The sequence below is a fragment of the Haliotis cracherodii genome, unplaced genomic scaffold, assembly GCF_022045235.1.
Source record: "Haliotis cracherodii isolate W230 unplaced genomic scaffold, xgHalCrac1.p SCAF_17, whole genome shotgun sequence".
NCBI classification, from domain to species: Eukaryota; Metazoa; Mollusca; class Gastropoda; order Lepetellida; family Haliotidae; genus Haliotis; species Haliotis cracherodii.
The window spans coordinates 4340669-4355075 of record NW_027266272.1 but is presented as its reverse complement, the minus strand read 5'-3'; the positions used below and the strand labels follow the sequence as shown (position 1 = coordinate 4355075).

General features: G+C 39.9%; 2 protein-coding genes across 2 annotated transcripts; one reads left to right on the top strand and one right to left on the bottom strand.

The window, feature by feature from the left end:
* The first annotated feature begins 695 nt into the window (after positions 1-695).
* Positions 696-3220, top strand: LOC139464259 (protein delta homolog 1-like). The gene is made up of 4 exons (XM_071245780.1): positions 696-756; positions 1559-1687; positions 2104-2238; positions 3120-3220. Exons 1-4 carry the CDS (start codon positions 696-698, stop codon positions 3218-3220), a joined length of 426 nt encoding a protein of 141 aa, XP_071101881.1.
* A 4853-nt stretch (positions 3221-8073) lies between these two features.
* LOC139464258 (uromodulin-like) lies at positions 8074-10585 on the bottom strand. Its single transcript, XM_071245779.1, has 4 exons — positions 10462-10585; positions 9589-9717; positions 9036-9170; positions 8074-8174 (listed from the first exon to the last, which is right to left on the bottom strand). Exons 1-4 carry the CDS (start codon positions 10583-10585, stop codon positions 8074-8076), a joined length of 489 nt encoding a protein of 162 aa, XP_071101880.1.
* Positions 10586-14407: the final 3822 nt, after the last annotated feature.

Genomic DNA, 14407 nt, shown 5'->3' with positions numbered 1-14407 from the left:
CCACCATCAGACATAAGTGTAAGCTTTCTTTTGCCGTTCAGTTTATGTCAGTACTGACGGCTTATAATAATTTACTTTAGAAATATAACCTATCCTATTATGATCAAACCAAATATGACCACTACATGCACGGATTATATTGATAAACATAATGATATTACTTGAATATTGTGAAGACTGCGCAAGGCACATTTACACACAGTCAGCTACTCAGTTGGTTGAGGATCAATTGGGGCACTTAATCAACCTTTGAAAAATAAATTAGCGGAATAGACCTATTGTGGGTGCAACACCAACAATGATTTGGCTTGAATAAAATAATCTCACTCACTTACTCATTGACCAGCCCGTCATGCAACACTGAACACAGTGAGAATAAACAATGTCACACGCACAGGTCAACCACTGTGATATTGGCGTGGCAAATGACCTCGGAGACGATGAACTTATCACGATCTCTTTTAACCCGACCCGAACATATTTTTCATGTCCAAGGTGACATATACCCAAAGTCCCCTATGTCAGCGATTAAAAAAGTCCATAAACGTCATTTAAACGTCGCGTGCCTTTGGGATTGTTTTTAACGCTGTTCCATTTTTGCATCGTGGTGTTTGGTATAAAAGCATGTCAGTTTGTCTTGCCAAGTATTCTCGTCCAATACACCTCAGCTGTTCAGTTCTTTAGCATCCGACACCATGGTCGTCATTGTAGCTGCCTGTGTCATCTTCGCCATCACTGGTTCTGCCTCTGCTGCAAGTAAGTGTTTCAAGCATCGGGTACTGTAAACCGTTAAAGACTCATTATGTAGATAAGTTACTGCCATACAATCGTATACTTTGCAATTTGTTTAATGTTAATTTCAATCACTGGATTTCCTTTTCCAGACGCGGCGTTAGAAAGATACTGTCATACAATGAATACATTACTTTAATTTGAATATGGAATAGAACCTGAAGATTTGTTGTAACTTATATGGATATAATAATTTAAATTTAGAAACTCCTGCTTCTGTATTCTGCTATATGTATATAAGTTACTGTCATACAATGATATACTTTGCAACTTGTTTAGTTTGAACTACAATTTGTGGGAACTTAATTATGCTTCTGTATTTGCAATATAATGGAACTTTTGTACAATGAGTAACTACATGGACAAACACCATTAGGGGTCAGATTTGAAAAACGTCAACACAATTACTCAGATTCTTTCCTTTACCTAACTTGTATACTTCGTTGTTCCGTGGGGATCCCAAGTAACAACATAGATTCCCACAAACGTGTCGACTTGTTTGACAGCTTGCCATCTTACTCCAATAGCGTGGATCGATCCTCGTGATGTCAATCACTGGATTGTCTGGTGCACACACAGCATTAAAAAGTGGCTATATATAAAACTATACATGTGAATTACAACTGTGTTTCTTTATCTCGATATTTGAAAGAAACGAGTCCTTGTCGACAAAACTGGAACTATACATCAGGTTATGTTGGTGTCAACAGTATTAGAAATGATCAGTAAGTACATCCGTGTCACTGTATGATGTTGCCATCCTCAGCTCCCACCAACTGCACCATCTCTGGATGTGGGTTCGGAGGCAAATGTATCGACAATGTTGCTGGGACGGCGTCCACCTGCGTCTGCTACCAAGGATTCGAACTCAGCTTCCAGACATTCGAATGCATAGGTCAGTAACAATGATCCTAATATTAAGAAAGTTTCCAACTCCAGTTGTTTAAGAGGTCACTCGGGTCGTCATACCAGGTGACCTTGGAGCTTGTCATTGTACCCAAACTGCTGAAAGACACCTTTCTTCGTTGTCTAAACTCCAGTTTTTATTTATTGCCGTGAATTAATTGGAATATTGCTAACTGGGGCGGAAATATGAAATGTCAGGGAAAGAGAATTATCAGAGTTGAACATGTTTATCCTTTTCGAGAACACCTGGTGTCATCACTCATTTTCAGTGATCCATTCGTATAATTTTAACCACTATTTTGTCTTTTACAACCAATGGATTCTGTGTCGGCAGATACTCGATATTGAATATTCTCTTGTGTGGAAGCAGTAGTACCAGTGTGTCAGTGCATGTTTCTCTTCCAGACATCAACGAGTGTAACTACACCAGCGCCGCCCTGTGCCCTAACGGCTTCTGTCACAACATATACGGCGACTACAAGTGCAACTGCTCCCGGGGCTTCGTGCCGCACTACCCCGACGGAAAGACCTGCGTGCGACGTAAGTGACTCGCGGTAAACATGGTTAATCCCGACTCAAGGAAATTCGAAATCCAGAAATTCTACCGGGGTTCCAGTGTAAGGATATATTGGTGGGGTGGGGTAGTGGCTGACAGAAAATACTAAGCGACCCGATCTCTTTTCCTCAGATGATTCTAACGTACAAATGTAGCATCCCACAGATGACATCCTTACCTTGTCAGCTTGCTGACGGGGTTAACCTCTTCGGTCATGTGGACAAGCGTCCGACCTCTGATGAGAAGGTCCGTGGTTCGAATCCCATCACGGGACTCGGAAATTTTATGGCTGCTACATTGGCGCCCAACGTGGGGCTGAGCACGTTCATATGAAATTTGAGCAAAATAAGCCTCAGTACCTTACTATGCGGCCCGGGACGTGCCTTCGGTTCACGGGAGAGTATGTAGCAGGGCGTGGAGTCATCCCACAGATGACATCCTTACCTTGTCAGCTTGCTGACGGGGTTAACCTCTTTGGTCATGTGGACAAGCGTCCGACCTCTGATCAGAAGGTCCGTGGTTCGAATCCCATCACGGGACTCGGAAGTTTTATGGCCGCTACACAAAGAAGAAAGAGAGTGCTTTATTTGGGGCAGGAGTCGTACATACATGTTTAATTTCATTTTACATAGAGCCGTTGGGCAGCCTAGTTGTTGAAGCGATGGCTCGTCACGCCAAAAGACAGGTTCGAGCCCCAACATCGGTGCTATGTGTTCTGCCCAAACTGAGTCCAAGGCCGCGATAGTGTTGGAATATTGCTGAAAGAGGCGCCAAACCCGACATATCCACTAACAAAACACATAAACTTGCAACTCGATGACATTGTATGATTCGTATGCTAACTATGAATGTCCTACCGTTTCAGCTATATTCCCTATCATCAACAACAACAACAACAACAATAACAACAACATCTTTGGTAACTTGCCAGTCTGGGCCCTGTCTTTGCTGTTTAGAGAGATGTAAGAAGAACAACATCTTAACAGTGTTCTAGTGTGTCCAAGTAGACAGCGAAGGATCGCAACACGTCCCGCAAAGGATCAATAAAAGCAAATGTATTGCAATGAATAAATGTAATGGCAGATTTAAGGTTGTCTTTGTTTACTGTTTAGTCTTTGAAAGGCATTTAGAAGAGATGCACTAGTGAACAGAATTTATGGATGTCAACTTCCTTATTATGAGGAACACAACGTTTCAGAGTATTTGGAGGTGAAATTGATGGACCCTGAGAAAGAGTAAGTATACACGTTGTGTTCTCATAAAAAGAATAAGTTGACATCCATTAATTCTCTTTCCCCTGTGTTTACTGTTGTTAATCCGATCTCTGGGTACATTCAGGGCATTTGTTCATTTGTTAACGCCGCACACACCAACATTCCAGCTATATGACGTCGGTCTGTAAATAATCGAGGATGGACTTGACAATCCAGTGACTGATATTTTGACAGCGTCCCACGCAGGGGCACCATACGAAGTAATCCATCGGGCCAGACCACAGGATCTATACGTCTGGCGTAGGTTGCTGGGAATCTATTCTAACCCACGGGAGAAGGAATACTGTTGTTACTAACAGACAATGTTGTATGGCTACACACACAGTTTGTTGTTTAACGCCGCACTCAGCAATATTCCATATGACGGCGGTCTGTAAATAATCGAGTCTGGACTATACAATCCAGTGATTGATATCATGAGCATCGATCCACGCAATCGTGTTCGATGACATGTATAAACCAAGTCAGCGAGCCTGACCACCTGATCCCGTTAGTCGCCTTTTACGACAAGCATAGTCACTTTATACGGCAAGTATGGGTTGCTGAAGACCTATTCTACCCCGGCGTCTTCACGGGCCTCACTTATATTGACACAAGTAATAATACCTTCTAAACAAGAGGCGATGTTGGGTCTTACTAGTCAAAGCGTTTGCTGATGTGAAGTAAGTGATTTTAGTTCAACCCTCTTTGGGCAGTAACTCAGTTATATAACGGTATGGCAGCTAAATGTGGAGGAAAGGAGTGGAAACATGAAGAAAAACTTCTCATCAGTGTTATTGCTGTTGATTGCCACATGCACTGTATACATATGGAGAATCAAAGAGGACTTTTTCCACGTTTTTCAACGAGTGTTGATATATTTGATATCAAAAGACACCAGGGAGAGATTTTATTTATCCAACATCATTCTTCCAAACTTTTCAGTTTGTAGACGGTAATAAGCAGTGTCTCGGTGTAAGAAAATACTGCTAACAGCTTCAGTAGCAGACACATTAGTGATGTTTTTGATTGTGACGTCATTGTAATAATGGTGACGCAATTTCATTGCAGCGAGATCTCCCTTGAGAGCCAGTTTTGGATGATAAATAGAGATTAATACACGAGTGACTATCAGATACCATTGATCTTACAACGAGTTGTTTCAAAACGTATCTAACGAAAGAAGGGAGTTAGATACGCTTTGTAACAACGAGTTGTAAGATCAATGGTATCTGACAGGCACGTTTACAGTAATCTGTTTCTTACACACCCTAAAATCGCACCTTTTTAGCACCGGATCTATGCATTTTGTATATTCTCATGATCGCAGTAGCGCATTAATACATAACACTATTGTCATAAGTGACATCGTTCCATGTACTGCTTACTACTCATAAATAATGTGACCCTACACAAAAAGGTTTCCGCAATGTCTGTGGATTATCAAGGCGACGATGATAATGCAAACAAGACAAAAACAAAGAACACGATGGATGCCGAATTAAATGTTGACATCTCAAAGAAACTACCAAATATGTACAACAATGTTTACTTCCGTATGACATCACTACCGACGAACGACTTTTGCAAAATGGCGTGTACACTGAAAACAGCATGCGGGATTTCCAGAGGAAGATTTTCGTTGATTGAGGGATCGTATACACATTAATGTTTCACGTAAGTATTCAGAAACATTCTGACAATCTGCTTACTGTTATTTGTTTACCATGTTTTCCATGTAACAAAGAGAATAATTCAGAAATGCAGATAACTACCGTCGGCGTTGTGCGTGATTTAGCATCTGTCATGGCGTCACACTTGTACGGTTTCTAATGAATTTACCACATCATTGTAATGTTTATATTTGAATTCCATTATTAGTGCAACGATACTCTTCCCATGAATATTCTCAAACGCGTGATCGAGCCAATGCATGAATATTTTGCTTTGTTTACATTTCAGCAAGTACAGTTTTCCGAGCACAGTGTTAGTTTCCACGCCTATTTATTTGGCATGATTTCATCTCGATAATTTGCATTGGTGACAAATTTGTCATTTGTTTCTATATATATGGAATTCAGGGATGCATGTATAGCATCTGAGTTTGAAATATACCTGATCGAATAGGCGTCTCATAACCGGCATTTTGTAAACACAATCCAATATGGCGGAACGTACACTTCGGCGTTTGTGAATGCGTATTTTCCAAAACATTCTAAACGATTCTAGGCTTATCAGCGACGTTTCTGTATTATCATTAGTGATTTGATACCCGTGATCACTAATATGCTATTTTTCTACTTTAATTATTCGAGCAAATATCCAATATTTAGATTTCTAAAAACACAGTAAATAACGCCGTGTATTGTGATTTGGCCAGACTTACAATGTACCTAATTTTCAGATGTCACATTCACTAATTTTGCTTTGCCGAAAATGACAGCAAATGATAAACAGAAAAGTGAATTCAAAACTGCGAAGTGTATTAGTTTGCGTGATGTATTTTGAATTTTATTCGACTTCGAAGTGAGGGTTGAAGAGGAGGGACATATGTGTCGCTGTGGCATCCAGGGGGTTTACACTCTAAAAAATGATAACGTTGACATAACAGCATATAATGTAACTGATTATTATTATTATTAATTATTACACGGTCTTGTGGTTCAACGAGGCGTATGTGAACATTCGACTGAATCACGAGCAACCTATCAATGACTTACAATCAGAGAAGTAGTCCGTCATCATCTGACCTCAGGTCATCACCTTGGAGTAGCCAATCACGGGCCTCGAATTCGATCTCACACATATGTTTGATACCAGTTATCTCAAATGGGTTTCTCACCGACCGTTGTGTAAGAAACCTAGTTAACTCGAACTTCTTTTAGCTCGATATATCGTTTAAGATGATGTAATTTCGTGGCTGCGACAGACTTGTACATTAAATCACGGCTTTATTGATTATAAGAACACTGAGGGACTCAATACATCTAAAATTACAGGCAAAAGAAAGAATACACTTATACACTCTTCAAATAAAGAAAGGTAGATTTTTAGTAAATTTATTGTACCTAATAAAGTCGATATATTTAATTCAATATCATAGATACATGAAATTTTGGAGCTCGATAGTCACATGATGTCGTTGTACAAAGGCATTGAAAACTCTTCATTGTCATGTCACATAAGGCCACAAGGTTGCGCTGAACTCAGTATCTCGTGTGACCGCTCCTTGCAGCAATCTCGGCTCTGCATCTCCCTACTGGATAAGTGTACGCCATTCTGCTTGTAACGTGAAGAAGAATTCGTGATTCATCACTAAACCACGCTCGTGTCCAGTTTCTCAAATTCCAAGGCTATAAGGTATGGCACCAACGCAAGCGTCGCTGTCGATGGATCTGTTGCAAAAGAGGGACGATAACTGGTCTTCTGGGTTTGGATTCCAGCCTACCGCGATTTACAAATACCATAACTTGCGCATGCATTTTCCTTGACTGTTTTCCTCCATGACATTTTTGTACAAGTATGAAAACAATGTCGTTTAAGACATTGCGATTCGACAATGGCTGTTTTTTGACGCAGCTTTTGCCGAATATCAGGCCACCAAAATTTTCCAATAACATATATCCAATTCATATACTGGATTTTGTTTTGTAGTAAGGTTCAATGAACTACATACTACCTGTGCGTTTTTGGTTTTTTAACCATACACGGTTCCCCCTTGTTAAAGCCACCCGGGAATCGTTATGCTGAAGGGCCGGTTTCGATTCTCCACGTGGGTAAATTGATTGAAGCCTACATGTATTTCTCATTTACTCGCTTTAAGTGTCACTGTTCTCTGTGCAGAAATCGTGGGTTCGAATCCCACATTTAGGCCTGTGAACACCATACCCGTCCTTATGAGTTTCACCAAAGCGGTAAACGTCTGAGACAAGCATCACTTCGGGTTTTCCTTCCACAGGTTTGAACAGATCCCGAGCAACCTTCGCCAGACGTACGTGTCGACTTAATAGATCCTGTGGTCTGGCTCGGTTGATTGCGGGGCCTTGTACCCCGGCGTGGGACGCTGTCAAAATATCAGTCCCTGGTTTGTCAAGTCCAGCCTTGATTATTTTCACACTGCCGTTTTAAGATGGAATGTTGGTGTGAGCGGCGTTAACAAATAAACACATGTCCTGAATGTACCCAGAGATCGGATTAACAACTGTAAACAAAGGGGAAAGAGAATTTATGGATGTCAACTTATTTTTATATGAGGAACACAACGTTTCGGTGTGTATACTTACCCCTTCATCAGGTTCCAACCATTTCACATGATGAAGAAGTAAATATGTATTCCGAAACGTTGAGTTCCTCATAATAAAGAAGTTGACATCCATAAATTCTGTTCCCAAGTGCATGACTTCTAAATGCCATTCAAAAACTTAAAGTAAACAAAGACAACGTTAAATCTGCCATTCATATTTATTCATTGCAGTACATTTGTTTTTATGGATCCATTGCCAGACGTGTTGCGATCCTTCGCTGTCTACTTGGACACACTAGAACACTGTTAAGATGTTGCTCTTCTTACATCTCTCCAAACAGCAAAGACAAGAGCCAGATTGGCATGTTGCCAAAGATGTTGTTGTTGTTATTGTTGTTGTTGTTGTTGATGAAAGGGAATATAGCTGAAACAGAAGGGCGTTTATAGTGAGCATACGAATCATATGCCATCGATTTGCAAGCTATGTGTTTTGAGATGTTGATATGTTGAGTTTGGCGCAACATAAAGCAATATTCCAACAATATCGAGGCCATAGACTCAGTTTGGGCTGAAGACATACGTAGCACCCATGTCGGGAATCGAACCTGGTTTTCCGGCGTTGTGCGGCACAGATTGATGTTCCATGTTCAAACATGAAAGTATTTTTCTGACTCCTGCTCCCCCCATCCCCCCAAGCATTGTCCAGAAGCTAGATGAGTTCCTTATCATCAGTTTAATCTTTACGATTTCAACAAGCGTCTTATAACTCTTCCGCAAATGTTGTGTGCTGAAGTTGACAAAGTCCAGGGCCATTGTCAAGTTTTCAGAATGCTTTTTGGTGGATAAGTGGAAGACATTTCCAAATTTGACGCATCAGTGACAAAAAAGCAATTCACTATTTTGACCATAATTATGTTCTCTTGTTTTTTTCAGGTGAACATGCCTTTGCATGTGTTTGTGACGGGTGCCACCTTTTTATGAACATCTAGCATAATCCCTATAATAGTGATTGATAAACATATGCTAATGATGTATTCGGAATCATACAACGACTGTGCTTCTAGCAGGTATGTCATGTTTTTTTTACTTTCTAGCTTTGAGATTCGTCTCGGAAAATGATATCGGGTCTTTAAGAATATGTCCATCAGTCCCCTTGCACCTGTAGACAGTGCAACCCCAGTAGATTCCCTATTCTGAAATTTGAATTTCATTGCTTCGTTAATCCGGACGATTTCCTTGAGCATGGTATAGTCCGGATTAACGAGGTCTGACGTTCGTTACTTACGTCGCACGCAGGTCTTTCCGTCGGGGAAGTGCGGCACGAAGCCCCGGGAGCAGTTGCACTTGTAGTCGCCGTACATGTTGTGACAGAAGCCGTTAGGGCACAGGGCGGCGCTGGTGTAGTTACACTCGTTGATGTCTGGAAGAGAAACATGCACTGACACACTGGTACTACTGCTTCCACACAAGAGAATATTCAATATCGAGTATCTCCCGTGACAGATTAAAGACAAAAATGTGGTGAAAATTGAACGAATGGATTGCTGCAAATCAGTGATGACACCAGGTATTCGCGAGAATGGGGAAAATGGTCTGCTCATATAATTCTCTTTCGTTGACATTTTATATTTACGCTCCAAATATTCCAGGTAATTCACGACCGTTAATAAACATTGGAGTTTAGGTAATGCAGAACACTTGTTGTCAGAAGTTTAGGTACAATGACACCCACCAAGTCAGGTCACCTAGTATGGCCACCGGAGTCGCCACTTACAATATACAAGCGAATAAGTTTGGTTAGTTGGGTCTTTCTAAATATTAGGATCATTGTTACTGACCTATGCATTCGAATGTCTGGAGGCTGAGTTCGAATCCTTGGTAGCAGACGCAGGTGGACGCCGTCCCAGCAGCATTGTCGATACATTTGCCTCCAAACCCACATCCAGAGATGGTGCAGTTGGTGGGAGCTGAGGATGTCAACATCATACAGTGTCACGGATGTACTTACTGATCATTTCTAATACTGTTGACACCAACATAACCTGATGTATAGTTCCAGTTTTGTCGACAATTCACATGTACAGTTTTATATAAAGCCACTATTTAATGCCGCGTCTGGACCAGACAATACAGTGATTGACATCATGAGGATCGATCCACGCTATTGGAGTAAGATGACAAACTGTCAAACAAGTCGACACGTTTGTGGGAATCTATGTTGTTACTTGGGATCCCCACGGAACAACGAAGTATAAAAGTTAGGTAAATAAAAGAATCTGCTGTAATTGTGTTGACGTTTTTCAAATCTGACCCCTAATGGTGTTTGTCCATGTAGTTACTCATTGTACAAAAGTTCCATTATATTGCAAAATACTGAAGCATAATTAAGTTCCCACAAATTGTAGTTCAAACTAAACAAGTTGCAAAGTATATCATTGTATGACAGTAACTTATATACATATAGCAAAATACAGAAGCAGGAGTTTCTAAAATTAAATTATTATATCCATATAAGTTACAACAAATCTTCAGGTTCTATTCCATATTTGAATTAAAGTAATGTATTCATTGTATGACAGTATCTTTCTAACTCCGCGTCTGGACCAGGAAATTAACATTAACAAATTGCAAAGTATACGATTGTTTAACAGTAACTTATCTACATAATGAGTCTTTAACGGTTTACAGTACCTGATGCTTGAAACACTTACTTGCAGCAGAGGCAGAACCAGTAATGGCGAAGATGACACAGGCAGCTACAATGACGACCATTGTGTCGGAAGTTAGAGAACGGAACAGCTGGGGTGTATTGGACGAGAATACTTGGCAAGACATACTGACATGCTTTTATACCAAACACCACGAAGCAAAAATAACAAACCGTTGAAAACAATTCGAAAGAAACACGACGTTTAAATGACGTTTATGGCTTTTTTAAACACTCACATAAAGGGTATATACTTTGGGTATATGTCACCTTGGACATAAAAGTAAGTTCGGGTCGGGTTAAAAGAGACCATGGTAAGTTCATCGCCTCCGAGGTCATTTGCCACGCCAATGTCACAGTGGTTGACCTGTGCGTGTGACATTGTTTATTCTCGCTGTGTTCAGGGTTGCATGACTGGCTTGTCAGTTAGTGAGTGACTGAGATTATATTGTTCAAACGAAATCCTAGTTGGTGCACCAAAAATAGGTCTATTCCACTATGTCAATGGTTGATAAAGTACACCAACTGATCCTTAGCAAATTGAATGGCTAATAGTTAGTGAATTTGGTTGTGCGCAGTTTTAGCAATATTCAATTGATATCACTGTAGGGGACACAGGAAACTGACTATACCAAAGCCACGTAAACGCTTTATTCATTAAGCTATACGACCGCTCTTAAATGAGATTATGTTTGTATCTTTGCTTGTTACGCCAGTCAGCAATATACCAGCTATGTATTTTTAATGTGTATTGGTGCCTGATTTGGTTCATGTGAGTTGTGGTTTGACGCGGGCGTTTGTGTTCGGGCCCAAATAAGCTGTACTACATTATTTGAAATTACTATTTAAAAGATTGATTGAATGCACCCCAACACCCGCAACCCAACTCTGAGTATATGTTCAAAAATAGGTCTTCAGCCACCCATGCTTGCCGTAAGGGCGACTATGCTTGTCGTAAGAGGGGACTAACGGGATCGGGTGGTCAGACTAGCTGACTTGGTTGATGCATGTCATCGAATTCCAATTGCATGGATCGATGCTCATGATGTCAATCACTGGATTGTCCTGTCCATACTGGATTATGACCGCCGTCATATAGCAGGAATATTGCTGAGCGCGGCGTTAAACAATCAAACAAGCAGACATGTAGCAATAGTGAGTCGTTATGGTTTTACGCTGTTATTTAAAATATCCAAGCAAATCACTGAGTGGGATATAAGTAATTGACTGCACACCTGATACCCATGTCAAGTCAAGGCTTTAACAACTAGGCTACCCAGCCTTTGTTTGTTTTGTTTGTTTGTGTGTTTGTTCGTTGTTTAACGCGGTGGCCTGTAAATAATCGTGTCTGGATCAGGAAACCCGTACATGTAGAGGTGTTATTTGGTTTGATCAAAGTAGAATAAACTTTACTTTCGTTTATTTACAAATATGGTAAATAATCATAAACCGTCATTGTGCTTTGTAAATTTTGTTTAGAATTGTACATGTATGATATCATAAATGTTCATATAAGAAAGACAAATATAATCGGAAACAAAAGAAATCGTTTTCGGAGGGCTTTTAGCTATGAGAGTTTAAATATTTAGCTCATAAACGATTTTAAACGTCGTCACGTTTAGCTGACGACACAAATATCTACTTGTCCGATGTACAGGGTGTTTTCTTCTTTGCTGAAAACCATAAGCCTATCAGAACAGTCAAAGAGAAAATGATTTGCCGTATAAAAAGGCTCGGCGTTTTGCCTTGGCCTGGAGACAGGGGTTATACGTACGTGTGTGTGGTGTTGATGTCACCGTGAACGTGTTCCTCGGCGTCCCCGCACTGAACGTGACATACAGTTCAGGGCCGGGTCATCGTGGTCTTGTGGGCGTCCTCCGCTGACCGGCCACCAGCCTTGAGATGTCCATCATGATGAAGGTTACACACATATACGTGCAGCGATTCGGAGATCCATCACTGAATCATTCTTAATCCTTGATGCTTCCCTTTGCCTTCCTCATAATCTTTGATGCATACATTTGCCTTCAAGTGCCATATTGTACTGACAATTTATTACCTTGTACCTGCACTTGGAAATTCCAACTGTTAGTTAGAAATATAAATGTGGACTTGAATTATTTACGAATAATGTACGTTTTACGGATTTGAAAGAAGACATTTCTTTATCTGACATTGACTCTGCCTTAATGTTTGTTTGTTGGTTGGTTGATTAATGCGACAATATTCCAGATTGTAAACAATCGAGTTAGGACATCATGACACGCAATTGGGATACGATGATATTGTAATTATATAATCAACCAGGTCACCGAGCCTGACCACCGATCCATTCAATCGCCTCTCACCTACAAAATAGGCGGCTTGGGACCTAAACTGAAGGGCAAAAGAAAGTATACACCCATGTTTGATAGTGGCTAAAAATGAAACAAACAAGAAATGGTTATAAAGGGTGATGTATTTGATACGGGGATCATAGATGTGTTTTGAACCTTAAGCTTGCAGTGTTTCGGCAAATGTTTTCAGCCTAGTTTTGAGAACGTTTGTAATTGTTAATCAAATCCAGTTTTCATCTGTATACTCTCAGTATATTTCAAATCAGTTAATGTGTAAAATGAGTGAAATTTTCACTCAGGCAAGCTACAAACGCCAAAATATTTCAGCTATATTACAAAAAAGTTTCCATTTATGGTTTAATGATAACGGATCCTAAACATTTCGGGGTTCTATTTGATCACCCAGTGACTACAAATGAATAAAAGAAAACGAAAGTAAATGTATATTTGTTTTTATTTTACTCCTTATCCTTACATAATTAGTGCATGTGATGTTTGTGATCCCTATTGAACTTCTTCATACACTTTCGTCAATGTGAAGGGACAAACATGGTATAATGACTGACATATTTTGGCTATGTGAATTGTTGAACTGTTTTGTGAAATTTCAGTTATTTTACACAGTGGCTGATTTTACACATTGGCTGTAACATATATAGAAAGCAAAGCTCTGTATTGACAACAGTGCGTTTATGATCTATCTATCTATCTATCTATCTGTCTATCTATCTATCTATCTATCTATCTATCTATCTATCTATCTATCTATCTATCTATCTATCTATATCTATCTATCTATCTATCTATCTGTCTAAAATTCATTATTTCATATCATTATTCATTATTTCTCACATAAACACCATGTATAGTACGCGCATATATGAATGTATAGCACAGCTACTTCAGAACAAACCATGATGGGGTCACCCCTGAAGTACTTTACTTGTGAGCCATACATCGCAATGACATCATACTGTTCATGTGTTTATGTTGTCAAGACAAAATTGGCACAAGGAGCTTGGTGTGTTAGTTTGTGCAAGACAAACTTGGAACAAAAAAAATAATGTGTTAGTTTGTGCAAGACAAACTTGGCACATTGAACTTAATGTGTTAGTTTGTGCAAGACAAACTTGGCACATTGAACTTAATGTGTTAGTTTGTGCAAGACAAACTTGGCACAAGGAGCTTGGTGTGTTAGTTTGTTCAAGACAAACTTGGCACAAGGAACTTAATGTGTTAGTTTGATTAAGACAAACTTGGCACAAGAAACTTAATGTGTTAGTTTGTTCAAGGCAAACTTGGCACAAGGAACTTAATGTGTTAGTTTGTGCAAGACAAACTTGGCACATTGAACTTAATGTGTTAGTTTGTACAAGACAAACTTGGCACATTGAACTTAATGTGGTAGTTTGTGCAAGACAAACTTGGCAAAAGGAACTTAATGTGTTAGTTTGTGCAAGACAAACTTGGCACAAGGAGCTTGGTGTGTTAGTTTGTTCAAGACAAACTTGGCACAAGGAACTTAATGTGTTAGTTTGTTCAAGACAAACTTGGCACAAGAAACTTAATGTGTTAGTTTGTTCAAGGCAAACTTGGCACAAGGAACTTAATGTG

Excerpts from the sequence above, each read along its gene's own strand:
- LOC139464259 (XM_071245780.1), top strand. The coding sequence starts at position 696 with ATGGTCGTCATTGTAGCTGCCTGTGTCATCTTCGCCATCACTGGTTCT. Across the intron at positions 1,688-2,103 it reads CCAGACATTCGAATGCATAG|ACATCAACGAGTGTAACTAC; the intron begins GTCAGTAACAAT and ends TTTCTCTTCCAG. Across the intron at positions 2,239-3,119 it reads CGGAAAGACCTGCGTGCGAC|CTATATTCCCTATCATCAAC; the intron begins GTAAGTGACTCG and ends CTACCGTTTCAG.
- LOC139464258 (XM_071245779.1), bottom strand. The coding sequence starts at position 10,585 with ATGTCTTGCCAAGTATTCTCGTCCAATACACCCCAGCTGTTCCGTTCT. Across the intron at positions 9,718-10,461 it reads TGGTTCTGCCTCTGCTGCAA|CTCCCACCAACTGCACCATC; the intron begins GTAAGTGTTTCA and ends TGACATCCTCAG. Across the intron at positions 8,175-9,035 it reads CGGAAAGACCTGCGTGCGAC|CTATATTCCCTTTCATCAAC; the intron begins GTAAGTAACGAA and ends CTTCTGTTTCAG.